We start from the raw sequence: 19,889 nt of genomic DNA, 5'->3' as shown, positions 1-19,889 counted from the left end.
CCTCCCCAGATCTATTTATTTATGTATATGAGTATTTTGTCTGCATGAACATCTGTACATTAGAAGAGGCATCCGATCCCATGAGACAACAGTTATAGATGGCTGTGAGATGCCATGTGGGTGATGGGAATTAAATTTGGAACTTCTGAAAGAGTAGCCAGTGTTTTCAATCACTGAGCCATCTCTCTAGCCTCTGTGTGCTTTTTGAAGTAGGGACTCACTGTGTAGCCACACCAGCCTGAAATTCACCATGGTCTGATTGGTTCCCTAAGACCCACAGATCCCCTAAGAGCCTTAAGAGCTCTGTGTTGTATTTAGGGGCCTCTTTCCTGATACTGTGACTTTTTTTTTTTTTTTAAGTTGTACTTGGCAACAGAAAAAGACAATCTGATCTATCTTCTTGGTCGCAGAAGTTAGCTACTAGGTTAGTCTCAAACTCATGGCTGTTCTACTTGAGTCAGCCTCCTGAGTGCTGCGATTACAGGCATTAGGCACTGTGCCCACTTGATTCTATCCTGTTTTAGATCACAGTCATCCATCTTACAGTGCTTCATCATAATATGTTTACCTTTGGGGAGGTGAATTGGTTTTCATTGTTAAGCAAAATAGAATATTTTCTTATAAGGCACATTCTTGCTTAAAGGAATCTTAATATAAATCATAAATATAGATTTATAGTGCTGCTCATCTACTCTAGGAACACAGCATTACATTCAAATACTCAACCAAAAGAACAACAGCAATTTACTGGTTACAAATAAACATGTGTTTGTTAAGAAAAAAGGCACACAAAGAAGACAGAATTAGAAGTCTAAACTTTTTCCATGAATTGAAGCCTTGTTATCTGACCTCACAGTGTGATCCTTCATTAATGCAGATATGTCTCAGATGTCTTGAAACCCTTCCCCAGCAAAGACTGGCTTTATGACTTCAAATCCACACCAACAGAGAAGCTCCCCGAGACAGTTACATATATTTATGCATGCATTTCTCTTTGAAGATAGACAAAAGGTGGAAGAGATTTCTCACTGGGTGTTCTGTGTGAAGGGAAATGTACGTTATCAAGCTGTGATTATTACTACTAATAAGCACTAGTTAGTGCCTGCAGGAAATGCATTTAGAATCATCCCAGGGTACCTCAGGGTATAGATAAGTGTATTTTACCAAAGAAGACTTCTTCATTGAATAAACCAATGTCACAGAATTACTACAGTTTATTTCTTGGATTTAAGGGTTAATTAGAAGAGCACAAAGTATTAATTTAATATTTACTAATGATATCCTATGTCTAAAGTGCTATGCTAGCTGATGCACAGGGCTCTTTTCTCGGCTAGACTTAAAACAATGAGATCTTCCAGCCACTGTTTTCTAAGGTTCCTTTCAGTCATTTTTATAAGCTGTTCTCACCTAGGAGAAAGAAATTCAGTATTACTTCAAGTAAACTGCTTTCTTAGCCTCATTTCCTCATTTGATAGAAATCAAAATGTAGTAATTCTAATCATCTACTGTACTATATCCAAGTAATATAGCATAAAAAAACATGTTCAGAAAATGTTCAGGCTGATTAGATCAACAACAACAACAAAGACAATATAATTTTCACCCATTAAAGACAGCAGGATTCAGTCAGGTGTAGTGGTGCTTGCCTTCAATCCCAGCACTCAGGGAGGCAGAGATAGGTAGATTGCTGTGAGTTTGATGTCACCCTGGTCTACAAATTGAGTTCATGACAGTGAGAGCTACAGAGAGAAACCCTGTCTCAAAAAACCAAAACCAACCAAACAAACAAACAAAAAACAAAACAAAAACCCCCTACTAAACAAAAAGTCACCAGGATTCTCAGGCAGTGGTACTGCACACAGAGGTACTGACACATGCAGGCACAGGGCTTCAGCAGACAGTGCAAGAGCTGGATAGGAAAACACAGGATAAAAGAAAAAACAACAACAACAAAGCAACTGTTCTACTTTATTATATTCAACAACTGCTAGAAACGCAAAGTTAGAGAATAAGGAGCAATAAATACAGTGCTGAGGTCTGTGAGGCACACCTGTAAGCAAACGGCCGAGGCCTTCACTTCCTTACCTCCTCTACATTGGAAGCAGTCTTGGCAGAAGTTTCCATGAAGATAAGTCCATGCTCTCGAGCAAAAGCTTCACCTTCTTCTTTTTTCACTTCTCTCCTAGATTCTAAGTCACTGAACACAGAAACAAAGGGTTCTATTAGTAACTAATGTGGTACAAATAGAGGGGTCAGTCGGCCAAAAATGCACCATGGGACTCAGCATTACACTGACCATTTTCAACAGCTTCATACATAATAATTTGCCGCATTATTCACGGTATTATAAAGGCCAAAGTGTTTGAAATACATTGCCTACTTCAAGTGCCCAGAATTCCAGCAGAAAAATATTCCAAGTCTGAGTTCCACAATGTGAAGATGCTTATGCAGTGGCAGGAAAGCAGTTAGAGTAGAGTAGCCCATCTTCAAACACAGTAGGTCACCAAAGCAGGAAGTCACCTGACTAAAAGTAACAGTTTAAAAGAGGAGGACTAACCTCGCCTCCTCACCCACTGTCCACAGTGCCTGAGTTTCTACAAATGTGATAAAAATATCTGCCACTCACCTCCTTGATGTTATAGGGAACTTTGTAAACTCTGAATTATTAAATTAAAGAAACATGGATTAGATTATTTATCTTGGTTTAATTCTCAGTGCCTTCTTAAGGCAAACCCACAGTGAAATGGGTAGGGACAGACAGAAAAGTCTACCCTGTCTATGAGGTAGGGTGGTCTCCTCACACTTTTTTCATAAAGAACTAGGTTAGTGCTTAAAAGTTTCTTTAAGCATGCTTTATTATGAAAGTTCAAAACGTTTACTATTACCATTTACATAAATGCATTCATTTATATAATCTAGTTGCCTTGTGTGTCTTTCATTCAGCATATATCAATACTTCCCTCTTCTTTATTGCTGAATTACATTCCTGTTTTTGCTTCCTGGCCACCCCATACTGACTAGTTATTTTGTTTGTTTGTTTTGTTTTCTGCCAAGAGGTTTGCCACACTGTACTGCACTGCCATAGGCGTAAAGAGAGAGCACTAAGCAATCTAATGAAACCTTTCTCACTTGAACTTATTTTTAGTTAGCCATTTTTTCTCATAGTAACAGAACGCTGACTACAGTATTCATGTGATTATATAAACATTATAAACCTTGCTGGTCATGGGGGCACATACCTACACATGGGGCCAAAGAGCCTCCGGACTTGGGGAGCCAGACAAGAGCAATGTCCAATTCTCATCCTGAGATTGGAATAAGACTGCTCCGTCCCTGCCCTGGGCCTGTTTGTTCCAGTGCATGCAGCCCTGCACCCCTACCATTGCCACCCTCAAGGTGGTCACATAGCCTAGAGAGCAGGTTAAACTCCTTCACTTACAAGGTCATGTCCAGCAGCACCTGGAATTCTTCCTCATGCAAATGAGGCACCCTCTAGTACCTCAGCCCCAGCCAATGATGTACATTCACCCCAAAGCCCCTACTTAACCCCCAAAGGTTTAAATAGTCATTGTTCCCCCAATTAAACAGGCAGCCTCACTGACGCTGTCTCCCTAGAAGTCTGTTTCTCCTGTGCTCACCAGTGCCTGAAGTCTCTTTCACCCTCCAGGATGCACCAGCCACAGACATCAACAAAAAATCTCAAAATCTGCATTAGTAAAATAAGTAGATCTTCTAATTTTGCTCCCCTTTGTCAAAGTTGCTATGGTTAGACTACAGTTTCTAGATTAAAAAAACAAAACAAAACAAAACAAAAAACCAACCAACCAAACAAAAAAACCCCACCAGATTGTGACTAACCCCCTAAAAGACAGATAAAATTTTGGTTGGTATTAGAATAACTTTTAAGTTAAATCTTGAAAAAATTATCTACCTTAAAAGTACTTAGCTTTCACAGGCTAGATGGTGTCTCATGCTTGTATTCCCAGCATTTGGGGGTGAAGGGGGGAGGGGAACAGTCATTTTTGGCTACAGTAAATTTGAAGACAGCGTGAGATACATGGGACACAGTCCTTTCTTCTTCTTCTTCTTCTTCTTCTTCTTCTTCTTCTTCTTCTTCTTCTTCTTCTTCTTCTTCTTCTTCTTCCTCTTCCTCTTCCTCTTCTTCTTCTTCTCTTTCAAGACAGGGTTTCTCTGTGTAGCCCTGGCTATCCTGGAACTCACTCTGAAGACCAGCTGCCCTCGTTACTCACAGAGATTCACCTGCTTCTACCTCCCTAGTGCTGGGAGAAAAGGTGTGAGCTGCCCAGGATGCCACAGTCTTAAGACCTACTTTTTTTTTTTTTTTAAATAGGAGTCTTCTGATTCTGATTGTGTGATCCCTGTCTATTTTTACCTATTTTCTTGAAAAACAGCTTTTGTAGTGAGGCATGGTGGCGCATACCGGTAATCCAGCATTGCTGGGCTGCCACACTCTCACCCGTCATTTTAGTTTGATAAGATATGACTCCCCCTACTATATTCACTTCAGAGTAACAATCTCCCACTATTGCTAGCACATGTCACAATTTTTCAAAGACTGTAGAGGTTTATTTGTGGAAATGGATAATAACACAGTAGTTGCTATAATAGCAATGCAGGAAGTGTGAATATCCCTTAGTATTCATCAGTCTGTAAATTCATTTGGCGTTTCTTATCTGAATGTGTGGTGCTCTGAGTTCTCTTTTAGACTGTCCATATATCTAACTGGTTCCTTCACTAATTAATGAAACAAACTGCTTAAACATTCTTGTTATTAATAAATGAGTTATTCTCTTACTTTTCTAAACACAGTATATATTTTAGAACCCCGGAAGAACAAATGAATTCTATTTCTATCATTTAAAGACACTGTTACTGGCAGGCCACTCCAGCAGGAAAGCAGGTAGGCTAAATGCCTTCACTTTCCCCTTCTCCCTCCAAATCCAACCATCAAGTCTCATACCGGAAGCTGCAGCAGACCACCTGCTGAGGCCATCCTTCCTCTACCCACACACTGCTCTTCCCCTATTAACTTCCCTCCCCCTACTCACTTTATCCCACCCCCACCCCCAGGAGGCACTTCCTGGGAACCCAAAGGCTAGTCCAACCAGGGAAGCAGGAAGGCTAACTGCAGAGCCTGACCTCTCCCTGACCTCATCCAACTCTAATCCCCCAGTCACTGTCGCCCTCAGTGCAGACCACCTGCTCCAGCCTCTCCTCAATCGCTAGCCCCTTCTCCAGTGATTTACACAGATCTTCCCTCCCTCCCTCATTGCTTTATGTCAGCCCCAACTCCAGAAGGCACTGCCTAGGAACCCGAAGGCCACTCAAGCAAGGCAAGTATGTAGGCTAGCGGCAGATCTTCACCTCTCTCTCCATTCCTCAAAATCTAATCCCCAGCTCCATAGCAGACAACCTAATATGGCTTCTCCTCACTCTCTGCTCTCATTCTCAACTAAGCAAATCCTGGTGAAGCACCTTGCTTTCCTCCATCCTATGGATCCCCTCAGCCCGGCACTAGCGCCCCCTCCTCCATTGTTAAGTGTCAGCTCCCAACACCTGCAAACACATTTTACTTGGAACTCACAATGGCCACACCTATCAGGATCCCAGAAGAATTCCCTACCAAGCAACACACATCTGCCACTCTCTAAGAACCAGAGAGCGCAACAGAAACCAAGGAACAAAACATCCCTCAACAAACACCAGACCATATATTAGCACCTAGAATTATAATTTTCCCAAACCCAGGAGCCTAGATCCCAAAATGAAATCACAATCAACAACATTATGTTTCCAATAGAGTCCACAACTCTACCACTGTAGGCCCTGAGTACTGCAAAATAGCTGAAGCATAAACAGAACAAACACAAAACTGAAAACAGTCTTTATGAATATGACAGAGGTCCTTAAAGAAATGAATGCATCCCTTAGAGAAATAACTCTAATAACTCTAATAACTTCTAATAACTCTAAGACACCATAGATTCCTATACCTAGCAAAACTTTTCATCACAATAGAAGGATAAATTGAGACATTCCACAAAAAAACCAAATTTAAGCAATATCTATCTATTACTCCAGCCCTAAAGAAGTGCTAGGAGAAAAATGTCAACCTAAAGAGGTTAACCACATCTATGAAAACACAAGCAATAAATAATCCCAGACCAGCAAATCAAAAGACACACACACACACACACACACACACACATACACACACACCCAACAACAACAAAATAACAGGAATCAACAAACACTGCTCATTAGTATCTCCCAACATCAATGGTATCAATTTCCCAATAAAAAGGCACAGAGTAAGAGAATGGATATAACAGGAGCCATCCACCTGCTGCATCCAAGAGCTACTACACCTTGACATCAGGGACAGACGTCACCTCAGGGTAAAAGGATGGAAAAAGATATTCTAGGAAAATGGACCTAAGAAGCATGTTGGTGTAGCCACTTTAGTATATGACCAAATAGACTTCAGAAGATATAGGGAAGGACACTACACACTCAAAGGAATACTCCTCCATGAGAGGATTGCTATTCTTTTTTTTTAAATATTTATTTATTTATTATTACTTATACAGTGCTCTGCCTGCATGTACATCTGCAGGTGAGAAGAGGGTATCAGATCACATTATTGATGATTGTGAGCCACCATGTGGTTGCTGGGAATTGAACTCAGGACCTCTGGAGGAGCAGTCAGTGCCCTTAACCTCTGAGCCATCTCTCCAGCCCCCGAGAGGATTGCTATTCTTAACACCTATGCACAAACATATGAGGCACCCAAGTTTGTAGAAGAAACACTGTTTCAGCTTAAATCACATATTGACTCACCCACCAACAGTGGGAGACTTCAATACCCCACTAACACCAGTAGACATGTTACCCAGACAAAATAAACAGAGAAATACTGGAGCTACATGATGCTATAAACCAAATGGACGAACAGAAATTCATAGAACGTTTTACCCAAACATGAAAGAATATATCTTCTTTTAACACCTCATGGAACTTTCTCCAAAAGTGACTACATACTCAGATATAAAGCAAGTCTCAAGAAAACTAAAGTAAGACCCTGCATCCTAGCTGACCACCACAGATCAAAGCTGGATTTCAACAACAGAAGCTTTACAAACTCATGGAAATGGAACAACTAATTACTGAATAAAAACGGGTCAAGCAGAAACTAAGAAAGAAATCAAAATGTTTTAGAACTTAATGAAAACACAGCATACCTAAACTTAAGGGACACAATGATGGTGGTTCTAAGAGGCAAGTTCATAGCACTAAGTACCTACATAAAAAAAACTGAAGATCTCTTACTAGTAACTTAACAGTATACCTGAAAATGTTACCCTAAAGGAGTAAATGGCAAGAAATCAGGGCTGAAATCAAAAACATAGAAACAATAAGAAAGATAGTACAAAGGATCAACAAAACAAGGAGTTGGTTCTTTGAGGAAAATCATTAAAATTGAGAAACCCCTATCTAAATTAACTAAAAGAATATCCAAATTAATAAGAAATGACAAGGGGGACATAATAACAGATATCAAGTATATCCAGAATAATATATTTTAAAAACCCATACCCTACCAAATTGGAAAATATGAAATAAATGGATAATTTTCTTAACATATAGAACTTACCAAAGTTAAATCAAGATCAGACAAGCAATTTAAAGAGACCTATAACCACTAGTAAAATAGAAAAGGTCACTAAAAGTCTCCCAACCAAAAATGCCCAGGGCCAGATTAGAATTGAATTCTACCAGAGTTTCGAGGAAGAATTAATGTCAATATTCCTCAAGTGATTATAAAGTAGAAATAGAGGAACACTGTCAAATTTGTTTTATGATGCCACAATTACTCGGATACTCCAAATGTATAAATACGTTAACAAATACAATTACAGACCCATTACCCACATGAACATAGATGCAAAAACTTTCAACAAAATACTTGCAAACCAAATCCAAGAACACATCAAAAAGATCATATACTATGATCAAGTAGGATTCATCTAGAAATGCAAGGATAGCTCATAATACATAAATTGATAAATGTAATCTGCCATATAAACAACCAGAAAAGCAAAACATGTGATCATTTTGTTAGATGCAAAAAAAGCCTTTGACAAAATCCAACAACTCTTCATAATAAAAGTCCTTGAGAGGTTAGAGATACAAGGGACATCTCTAAACATGATACAGCTAGCTTACAGCAAGCCAATAGCCAACATCAAATTAAATGGAAAGCTCAAAGCAATTCCACTAAAATCAGGCTCTCCACTCTTTCCATACCTATTCAATATATTGCTTGAAGTCTTAGCCAGAATAACTGAAGGTGATCCAGGGGATACAAATTAAGTCAAAGAATGTTTATTGGTAGATGATATGATAGTATACGTAAGTGACCCTAAAATGCCCACTAGGAAACTGTTACAGATGATAAACCCTTTCATCAAAGTGCTGGATACAAAATTAACTCATAAAAAAAAATTAGTAGTCCTCCTAAATACAAATGCTAAATGGACTGAGAAAGAAATCAGAGAAACAACACTTTTCACAATACCTTCAAATAATTTAAAATATCTTAGAGTAACTCTAACCAAGCAAGTGAAAGACTTGTCTATTTACTGAACACTACTAATAGTGCTTTAGCCGATAATACATCTAACATCTTATTGTATTAATAGATACGATGAACACTATGTCATTAAAGAGACTATGATTTTCCTGAATTCTGTTACGTATTTAAAACAAATGGGGTAATATAAAAGTGAACACATAGAGTTTTCATGTTTTTAAAAACAGAGTCATGTTATGTAATCATGATCTTCCTGCTTCAGCCTCTCAGATTACTGCTATGTGCCACCATCCCAGGTCAGTTTGGATACTTAATAGTTACTTATCATCCCAACAAATCAATAGGTTGTGTTTTGTTTTGTTTAGTTTTTGAGGTAAGGTCTCATTATGTAAGTCCTGGCCAGCCTGGAACTCACTATGTAGACCAGGTTGGCCTACAAAGAATTCACAGAAATCTGCCTGACTTGAGTGCTGGGATTAAGGGCAAGCAGACAAAGCTTCCTTGTGCTGTTTTGAAAATATATACCTTTGAACAAATCCTATTTTAAGTAATAATAAATAAAACAATAGTAGTAAATTTTGGGGACTGTAGAGATGGCTCAGAGGCTAAGAGAAATTGTCTACTCTTTCCAAGAACTTGGATTCAAGTTCCAGGGGTTTGATGCCCTCTCTTGACCTCCTTGGGGCACACACATAGTACATGTAAATACATGCAGGCAACACACCTAGACACATAAAATAAATTAACTAGCAAAAAGATACTAATGATAAGATCTAAAGAAATATCTTAGGATTTAAATAAACTTTTAAGCTTAAGAAGCCAGTAGCTTTCATGCAGACAAATTTACAAGGAAAGTAATCACAAACAGTAAGCACAGTGCTCAGTACTAACACAGTTAAGCTCTAAGGCAGTTCTCTTACCTTTTATTCCCAATAAGCATGATGACCATGTTGGAATTGGAATGCTGGCGGGCATCTTCCAACCAGGTTGTCAAGTGGTTGAACGTGTCTCTCCTAAGCATAAATGATACGTGGTTACAGTTTTCACTGTTTCTCTCTGTAGTACACAATGAGCAGTCTACACTCCCCAACAGTACCCATGTTAGCGACAGCCACTCACACTAAGACCCATAATTAAAGCACGGTGCTGGGGCTTAGAGCTCACTGACGACAGTTTAGTTAGAGTGACACAACGATCAGCACAGCCTAGAAAACGCCAATGACTATATGATGCTACCAAATGGATCAATCCAGGGTGCTTATGCAGAAAGGACTGAGCGGCAGATGAAGAATAACTTTAAATTTGATTCAAGATAGAGTTTTAAGGGTGAGTAGCTAGAGCATCAAGGCAACACAGAGTTCTTATTGGCAACCATCCTTGATTAGAAACGGTCTCCTTGAACCGAGCTGAAAAGCTAACAACATACACTCACCTTGTAATATCATACACTAGTAAAGCCCCCGCTGCACCTCGGTAATATGACCTTGTGATAGAGCGAAAGGACTCCTGCCCTGCCTGTGAAGAAACAAAAGGAGTCTCCTTTAAAATGATATCCTTCTTACATTTTCATATCACACCTCCAGTGAGCGCAAAGGAAAGGCAATCATAAACAGAGGAGAAAACTTCACCAGACTTAGGAAAAAGTCATATAATAACTCTCCCATCACCAGGATGCACAGGCGGCCATTCCCACTACCCTCCCACCCCCAAACAAGACTCCCTAACCCTTTTTGGCAATCCCTGACAACCCAATTTACTGAATGGCTTCACAACACATGAATCACTATTAGAGCACAGAATGGACTCCTAGCAACTAAGCTCTGAAGACAAATTTGAAAGGAAGCAAATAACCCAGAGCCTCACATTTGAATTCAATAACCCACTCCCTGGGGCAGCTGTTGACACTAGAATAAATAAAACCCATTGTAAATAAATGATGAATGACATCTTTACGCCCACCATCTGCTGGTGGAAAGGTTGTCCGAAGGCCAAGGATGCAGATTTTATCAGTTATACCATAAACTACAGTGGGCTTTCAACAGCCACAAGATGGAATTCTTTCAGCAATCACTTTATTATGAAAAACAGAAAAAAGTTCTCAATAGAATTTATATAATTTTTCTTTGCACAATCAATTTTCTCTGTATTTGATATATAGTAGTTGTCAAGAGGGAACCGGATGTAAAAGTCATCTTTCTATCTCATGAAACAGGCACCAGGGAGTAAGTCAAGTTCAATAATTTTTCTATCTCATAGTATTAACATTCTGCTAAGAAAGGCTATGACTATAGAAATAATTTTTGTACTTAAAAATATTAACTTGAAAAATATTTAGCTTTCTGTGTTCTTAGTCCTGAATTTCTAATGTAAATACAAAGTCTTTCCATCATGTTCTGCTTTGTTCCAAACTTAGTATGTCCAATATCGCAAGTGGATACACTTCTTGCCAACAACTCCCAGATCTAAGCTAACAAGCCCTCTCACAGAAGCCAGTCCTAATACTTGCAAAGTTTTATGCTGAATGAGAGAGCACAAAAGCTACTGCATGGAAAACCAAATAAAACCAACCTTCACAAACAGCTAGTTCCCTTTCACATAATTTGAGGTTAAAACCAAACCAAAACAACAACAAACTAGAAAATAAGTCAGCCATAGCAACTCATGCCTGCTCTCCCAACACCCGGAATGCTGAGGTAAGAGGATGGCTGTGAGTTTAGGCTAGCCTGGGACATAAAGCGAGTTCTAGGTTAGCCTGGACTATTTAAGACTGTGTCTCAAACACAACAACAATAAACAAACCAAAACCAAAACAACACACACACACACACACACACACACACACACACACACAAAGCCAATTTCTTCCTACTGTTATCACCAATATTCTAAATATCCCTGATGTTGTTTCTTTTGTTAATTCCTTCTTAAAAACCCATTCTTTCCCGTCCACCTAGCTACCCACTTTCTATTTCTTTAAGGATCAGTTCAAACCCTGATGGTTTTCACAAAGCTGAGGGGCTTGTCTACCACACTCCACACTTACTCTTTTCTCCTCACACATCTAAGAGCATTTCCATGTGGTTTTGTCCTAGTACCACTGACTAAATGAAATGAACAGAACGCTCAAACGCACTTTCTTCTTCAGTCCCATCAGGGTTAATCTAAGTGTACGTATAGAAGACACCTTAATGTGTTATCTTGATTGTTCTCAAAGAGACATTCATTCAAAATTTTAGATTTGTGAAAGTCAGTATTACAGTATTACTGTAATATCCTCTGACAATCAGAGGATTGTCAGCCATTTAACTAACAATGAAACTAGCTATGTAAACAAGAACAAAAAACAAAAACAAAATTTAAAAAGAAACTAAAAAGGAAATAAGGTAGATATGAAAATTTTATAAGAAAAGTTATTTTAATAATGTGGGAGGAAGCCAGGCACGGTGGCGAATGCCTGTAATTTCAGCACTTGAGGAGGCAAAAGCCAGCCTGGTCTACAAATTAAGTCCAGGACAGTCAAGGCTATACAGAAAACTGTGCCTTGAAAAACCAACCCTGCCCCCTGTCAAAAGAAACACAAACAAACAAATCAGAAGGAAAGGAAATGTGCATATACTGAATAACCACATCCTAACACAGGGTGACTTTGAACACGGGGTGTGAGGAGAAGAGAATCTTTTGCTTTTCAGTCTCCCATAGCCCAGGCTGGCCTTGAACTCCTGATCCTCCTATCTCAGTTTCTTGCATGCTATGATTATAGGTATAACCACCTGCAGAGTAGGATATTAACTTTTTAAGACTGACAAAACAATGCAAACCTTTCATTATTTTTTCACAGAGTATTCTAATAGTTTTGAAATTTTTCTTGATAAAGACAGAACACTTATTATTAAAATGTCACAAGATATCCAAATAAACAGTTATACTGCAGAACAGTTATGATAAGAAGTCTTTTTTCATTCAGGTAAACTAAGTGTGGGACCAAGCCAGGCTTGATGGTCCACACCTTTAATCCCAGCACTTGGGAGGCAGAGGCAGGCAGATCGCTGTGAGTTGGAGGCCAGCCTGGTCTACAAAGCGAGTCCAGAACAGCCAAGGCTACACAGACAAACCCTGTCTCAAGAAAACAAAACAAACAAAGCCCACCCCCCCCAAAAAAAACCCAAACCAACAACTCAACAACTAAATGTGGGACCAATTTTATTTCTGATATCATTCACTGAAAATTTTTAGAATTCAAGTACAAAAGAAAGGAAAAAATTCAAAGTAATAATAAAAAAATGAAAATGAGAGGATATAGCTGAGTGGTAAAGCAATTCCTAGCATGCACAAGGTACTCAGCATAATCAAAGACTAGGCATGGGGTGTGGGACACACACAGATACTGAGATACTAAGATTATCTGTAAGGCAAAACCTCAAGAGACATCCTATAGGCTTAAATTACTATTACAATTATTTTAGTGTGCTATATGTGTGGGAGTGGATGTGCAATGGTGCATATGTAGATGTCCAAGAACAATTCGCAAGAGTAGGCTCTTTCCCTCCACTATGTGGCTACAGGGATTACATTTAGGTGAGATGGCTTGGCAGCAAGTGCCTCCACCCACCAAGCCATCTAGCTAGCCCTTGCCCACTTTTTGAGTGGGTCTCACTATGAAGCCAGACTGGCCCTGAACTCTTGATCTCCTTGCCCTTAGGTCCCTGGGTACAAGATTATAGATGTGTCAACTTCCCTGTAAGAAGAGAGGATGGAGATTAGCCCTCTGTCCTCCTGGAGGAAGTGGAAACAGGGCTTCTTCTATTTTCCTTTCTTCCTTAAGTCATGAAAGCATGCTTAGGAACACAGCAAGTAGTCTGGTTCACTCTGCTGAATGCTGGATGAGGTGTGTTATGTAAGGTTATCACTTAAGAAAGCAACCTACTTTATGTAATGTTTTTAATGCAGCACATACTTTTAAATCTCTAATAAAAAAGACTTTGTGTGTGTGTGTGTGTATATATATATATATATATATTTTTTTTTTTTCCCGTTATAATGCTTTTCCCTTCCTGCCTTCCTTCTTTTAAAATGCTAGGGGTGGAGCTCAGATTCTTACAGGTGCTAGGCAAGTGCCTGATCTATGAGATATGTACACTTAAGATATGTAGACAAAATCTAATGTAGTCCACATTGGCCTCTAATTCATATACAGCTGAAGATGATCTTCAGTTCCTGACCTTGCTGCTTCCACCTTCCCAAGTGATAGGATTACAGGCATGTGCCACTGTGTTCAGGCTTTCCATGCAGTTCTGATTTGAAGTTATGTTGCCCAAGAAAATCTAAATCTAAGTTGGGCCAGCGACCCAACTCAGTGCAGTGCCTACCATACAAGTATGAGGAGCTGAGGCTCAGATACCCAGTCCTCATGCAGAAAGAGTACACACCCTATACTCTGTAGGTAGAGGGGGAGTGAATAATAGATCCCTGAAACTCACTGCCCAGCCTAGTACAACTTATGAGCTCCAGACTCTCACACTCACAAACCATGATCAAGGAAAACAGCTAACTTTGACGACCTCTTGCATCCCCAAATACCCCTACACGCATACCAACACAGGCAGCGTTAAGATGCTTTAGGCTGATGGCAGAAACCCTTAAGAAATATGTAAGTGCTGGGCAGTAGTGGCTCACACTTTAAATCCTAGCATTCAGGAAGCAGAGGCCAGCCTGGTCTATAGAACCAGTTCTAGGCCAGCCTGGACTATACAGAGAAACCCTATATCACAAAAAAAAAAAAAAAAAAAAAAAAAAAAAAGCTTTCCATTGAAGAGAAGTCAGAAGGCATAAGAATGCAGTTCAATGGAGAACTCCCAGACAGAGCAGATAGATTATTTATCATCTGATGGACAATAACAGGAAATCTATACCCTGCAAACATCCTCAGCAACTTGCTTGGTCTCAGCAATGCAGTCTGAGACTAGGTACTTTCTTTTTTTCTTTCTTTTTTTTGTTTTTTTGTTTTGTTTTGTTTTGTTTTTTCAAGACAGGGTTTCTCTGTGTAGCCTTGGCTGTCCTAGACTCGCTTTGTAGACCTGGCTGGCCTTGAACTCACAGCGATCTGCCTGCCTGTTTCCCGAGTGCTGAGATTAAAGGCGTGTGCCACCATGCCCGGTTGTAAGACTAGGTACTTTTTTTTGATTACTTTCTCAGTAGCTTCTTCTACATTGCCAAGTGAGAAACTAAAATTGAGTGAGTAGAGGAAAGAGACCAGGGGTATATAATCATTACATCCCTTGTATTTCATAAGGCTCATGCCAATTCATGATTCTCAACTGTCTACTTGCATGAAACTGGACTGGCTTGGTATACTTGAACTAAACACACTTAGGACTTGATATAGAGGGAGGCTAGGGACTCCAGTGTCTTGTACTAGGCAGACAGTAGAAAGATTTTCAAAACCTTAACATTGTGTCAATCTTCTCATTTCAAAAATATAGTTGATTATTTTTGCATTGGAAAAGCAGAATTAATTTCCATAAGCTCTACAATATTTATCCTCATAAATAACAAGCTTATCAATATTATTTTTAAATGAATTAGAGACTGAGAGTAGTGTTTACAGTTTCAAATCATTTTCTTATTCTGGGTTCTTATTAGAAAATGACATTTAAAACTATATAGATTACATGTAATATTTGTTCATTAAATGGGGACAGTGATGAAAACAGGATATTATGTTAAGAGGCTTCCAGTGATTAGGACTGAATCAAACTTAAATTAATAAGCTTTCAGGATCAATAACTACATAATGGTAGCATTTTTATTTTATATCACATTTACTTCTTTTTTAATTTAGGCTTCATGGTTATTTTTCTTAAACATACAGTTTCTAGGGGCTGAAAAGAGATGGTTCCATGGATGACAACAGTTGCTGCTCTTACAGATGATTCTGGGTTTGGTTCCCGGCATCCACATGACTGTTCATAATCACCTGTAACTCTAGTTAAGGGCATCCAAAGCCCTCTTGTGGCCTCCACGGGCCCCTCTGCATGTGTGTGGTATACAGATTCTCATGCAAACTCACACAGATACATTTAAACATCCACACGTATGGTTCCTTGGGTGTTTCTATTTAGACCACAAAGCCTAAGGATTCACCCAGACTTCTCTACCAATACTCAGTTCCTGCAGGCACATCTACTATTGAAATCACTAAACAGCAAGAAAAATTTTATCTAGTCCACTTCATTTCAGGGCTATAGAAATTTGGTGTCTAACATATTTAACATTGAACAAAACAAGCATGCAAGGCATTTTTATAAATATTATACTTACTGTATCCCAGATCTGGAGTTTTATCTGTTTCCCATCAATCGTTATCATTCGAGCACCAAACTCTACCCCTAAATAGAACAGAAAACAATTTGTTAAAGGAACTAAGTGAAATACTTCACACTCGACTATTAAAACACAAAATGTTTGTTTTGGGGATATGTGATAAACATAGCTTCTAACCATGGAACACACATAAGGTAAGTAAGAGGTCCTCTGGAAGATGTCTATCTCTTATCTCTTAAATCATGACCATCTATACTCTAGATAATCTAGATTCTAGAGCATGTTTTACTACTCTGTGTATCTAGGTCTGTAATCTCGGGACTTGGGAAGCTAAAGTAGGGGGGTTTGTTCTAGTCTGAGGACATCTAGACTATACAGCAAAACCACATGCTTAAACAAAACAAAATAAACCAACCAACCAACTACCCAGTGCTGGGCATGGTGACACATGCCTTTAATCCTCTAGGAGGCAGAGGCAGGTGGATTTTTCTGAGTTCAAGGACAGCCAAGGCTATGCCTGGTGCAGTGGCGCACCTGTGATCCCAGCACTCAGGGAAGCTGAGGCAGGCAGATCTCTGTGATTTCAAGGCCAGTCTGGTATACATAGTGAAGGCTATACTACAGAGAAACCCTGTCTCGAAAAACAACAAAATAACAACAACAATAACAACAACAACAACAATAATAATATATAAGTTTTAAAAAGGATATCCAAGGCTATAGAGAAAGATCCTGTCCCAGAAAATCCATCAATCAACCGAGCAGTCACAGTCACAGTTAGGCATGGTAGCACACACTTGTAATCCCAACCCTGAGGCTAGAGAACGAAGAGTTCCCGGGCATTCTCAGCTGCATAGTAAGCCTGGAGGCAGCCTGGGCTGGATGAGACTCTCTCCCCAAAAGCAAAGCAAAACAAGAAAACATATCCATTTTAGCACCTTCAATCCTTTTATCTGTGATCAGGATAAGATAGAAAGGTAATTTGTTTCCCATGATATACAGCTTGATACGGTTTTCACTCTGTATTTTTAATATTTATTCTATTCTTGGGATGTATACAGTCAATACCTAGAAACTAACAGCGATGTTCATCATTTTCATGCTCAGAAATATTGGCACTCTAGAGAAAAGAGTCATGCAGTACTAGAATGAAAAATGCAAAATTGTAAAATTATGCCACAGAAATCATTATAGTGTTTACATATCTGCTCATCTATACACACATGTATATTCATAAAATACATACTTTTTCATATCTGTTCTGGCTAGAGACACACATAAAACCACCACCCAGTGGTACAAAAGCCCTTCAAAGAAGTCAGCAGATAAAAAAAAAAAATCTATGTATGTGTATGTGCTGTTGTGTGTGCGTGTGTACATCTCACAGAGTGCATGGAGAGGACCAGAGACAACTTCCAGAAGATAGTTCTCTCCTTTCAGCACATGGGTCTGTGGGGTCAAACTCAGGTTTCCAGTCTTGGCAGCAAGAGCCCTCAATCACAGAAATATCTCATAGGCCTACAAAATATACTCATATTTACAAATATTTAAAAATAGACAAGACAATAAGCATTTTTTATTGTTTTGGTTCACAAAATTGGAGAACAGTAAGCTTAATAAAAGCCAGGGTGAAAAAAAGGGGATACTTCATTATCACACTGATATGGAAGCCATTTGGAATGTGTTAGAGAGAGAGATGCATATTTAGATGTGCAGCTTAACATGCACAGTGGTGGAGGGGCCAATGAGGGAGTTCAAGGAAGAGTAAGTGGAGAACTGGGTATCGTGGTGCACACCTGTAATTCGCTCACTTGGGAAACGGAGACAAGAGGACCAGGAGTGCAAACCAACCTCAGCTACATATTGAATACAAGACCATTTTGGGCTCATATTGAATACAAGACCATTTTGGGCTATATGAGACCTTGTCTCAACAAAACCTCCACCACTACCACAGAAGACGGGATCAAAACAGGAAAGATTTGGGGAGGAAACAGAAAAAAAGAGGGAGAGAGACAAAGACATTAAGGGTAGAAAATATGGTTGTGAGGAATTTTGTTAAAATAAAAGCAAATGACTGGAAAGAAAAAAAAAACCACAAAAAACCAATCACCTAGAAAGGAAAAGTTAATGACTGCTGGAGAAAAAAGAACCGCTAAGGCAGGCAGGTGGGCGGGCTCTGTGAGCATGCTGTTAGGATCTCAGAGGTCCGCCACAGCAGCAGGAGCAAGCAGTTCCTGTGCAAAAGTCCCTTGACTTGTCCAATTTTTCTGAGTGAAATACAAATCAAGGTAATCAAATGAGAGTTAAGACAGAGAAAGTACTGCATGTTTTAATATTTGAAAATACCATACAGTTTTACAGACAAATGTGTCTAAGAATTAAAAATGAGACTTGTTAGCATGTTTTTCTCCAGCCATGTGTAATGGTACATGTGTAGAAATGGACAGAGTCAGATTTAACCTACAGTTTGTTCATAAGAGAATATAGAAATGAGAGGGCTTGGGAAGGGGGGGAGGGAAAAGAAGTGCTTGCAGGAAAGATGATTAAATTGAGCCTGGGAAGCACAGAAGGGAGCAGATGAGTGACAAGATGGTGCAGCCAATGGAGTGCAGGTGGCGTAGTAACTACAGGAACTGACTTGGCAAGGGGAGAGATGTATGAAACTGAAAGTATTGGGTGGTTCTAGCTATCAGTATGCACAAGGTCATGGCTGGGATTGGGGCACTAGGAAGCTGAGTATCCAGGGTCACTGCGTTGGAGGAGGGAGGGACTGAGAGACTACGACGTGTGCCTGTGCTTACGGCAGACCTGACTAACTCTGCGATCAGTATTTAAGTCACTGTCTAAGTTCTCACACCACATCGATGATGGTGGTCCAGGCGGTCCTCTACATTTTCAACATAATTTTATCCATGAAGCTATTGATAAACAGCTGTTTTGGGTTATCCTAACAACTCTCAGAGACAAAGGATAAACAAAATATGAGAACATTCCCTACTATGATGGCTACTTTGGTTATCAACTTGAGCACACCTGGAATTAACTAAGCTCCAAAAATGGCTGGGCACACCTGTGAGGGAGAAAGGACGGAAGCCTTGCTCTTTGCTTGCTTGCTTTTGCAAGCTCATTTCTTCACTGGCATTAGAGCCTGCTTCTTTGAGATTCCAGCATATACGTAAGACCAGCTGAGACATTGTGGCCTGAACAACTACTGGATTCTTGGACCTTCTGTTCATAGCCATCCATTTGTTCAGTTAGCTGGACCATTCCAATAAATCCCCATATGTATATGTGTATATATATGTAAATAAATAAATATGTATTTATTCATTCTGTAAGATATGTTCTATAAGATATTACTCTAGAGAACCCCAATACACTAACCTAACCTTTTATTTCCTCTCTTCTATCACTTAATATTTAATTAAATATGCATTTATTTATTTTTGTGTGAGTGTGAGTGCATTTAGACCAGGTGCAGGTATGCATGCCTGTGTGGGCATGGAGGCCCAAAGACGGTGTCAGATCCTTCAGAGTTGGAGTTTCAGGTATCTGTGGCTACTGGGATCAAACTCTGACCCTCATGACTTCACAGCAAGCAGTCTTAACTGTGGAACCACGTCTGAAGTCCTCTGTCCTTTAGCACTTTCTTGGTCCCTGTTTTATTGCTGTGAAAAGACAGCTTTCTCTCTTAAAAGAACGCACTTAACTGGGGGCTTGCTTACAATTTTTCAGGGTTAGTCCATCATTATCACGGCAGGAGGCAGGCACAGGAACATTAGCTGAGAACCTTACATCCTGATCCACAGGCAACAGGCAGAGTGAGAAAGACTGGACCTGGCAAGGGCTTTTGAAACCTCAAAGCCCATCAGCAGTGACACACTACCCCAACAAGGCCACACCTCCTAGTCCTACTAACCGGTCTCAAACAGTTCTACTCTCTGGTGACTAA

General features: G+C 39.5%; 1 protein-coding gene across 1 annotated transcript in view; it reads right to left on the bottom strand.

Annotated features, from left to right (window-relative positions):
• The window catches only part of RAB2A (RAB2A, member RAS oncogene family), a 65,893-nt gene that overhangs the window by 20,675 nt on the left and 25,329 nt on the right, over nucleotides 1–19,889 (bottom strand). The window contains exons 3-6 of the mRNA XM_084794733.1: nucleotides 15,932–15,999; nucleotides 10,047–10,129; nucleotides 9,535–9,627; nucleotides 2,086–2,197 (exon numbers count right to left, since the gene is read on the bottom strand). Of these exons, the coding sequence (XP_084650859.1) occupies nucleotides 2,086–2,197; nucleotides 9,535–9,627; nucleotides 10,047–10,129; nucleotides 15,932–15,999 (356 nt within the window). The remainder of the gene's footprint in view (nucleotides 1–2,085; nucleotides 2,198–9,534; nucleotides 9,628–10,046; nucleotides 10,130–15,931; nucleotides 16,000–19,889) is intronic.

Source organism: Acomys minous (assembly GCF_964271855.1).
Source record: "Acomys minous genome assembly, chromosome: 1".
Lineage (NCBI taxonomy): Eukaryota > Metazoa > Chordata > Mammalia > Rodentia > Muridae > Acomys > Acomys minous.
The sequence above is the reverse complement of the archived record's forward strand: the minus strand, read 5'-3'. Positions and strand labels throughout refer to the sequence as shown.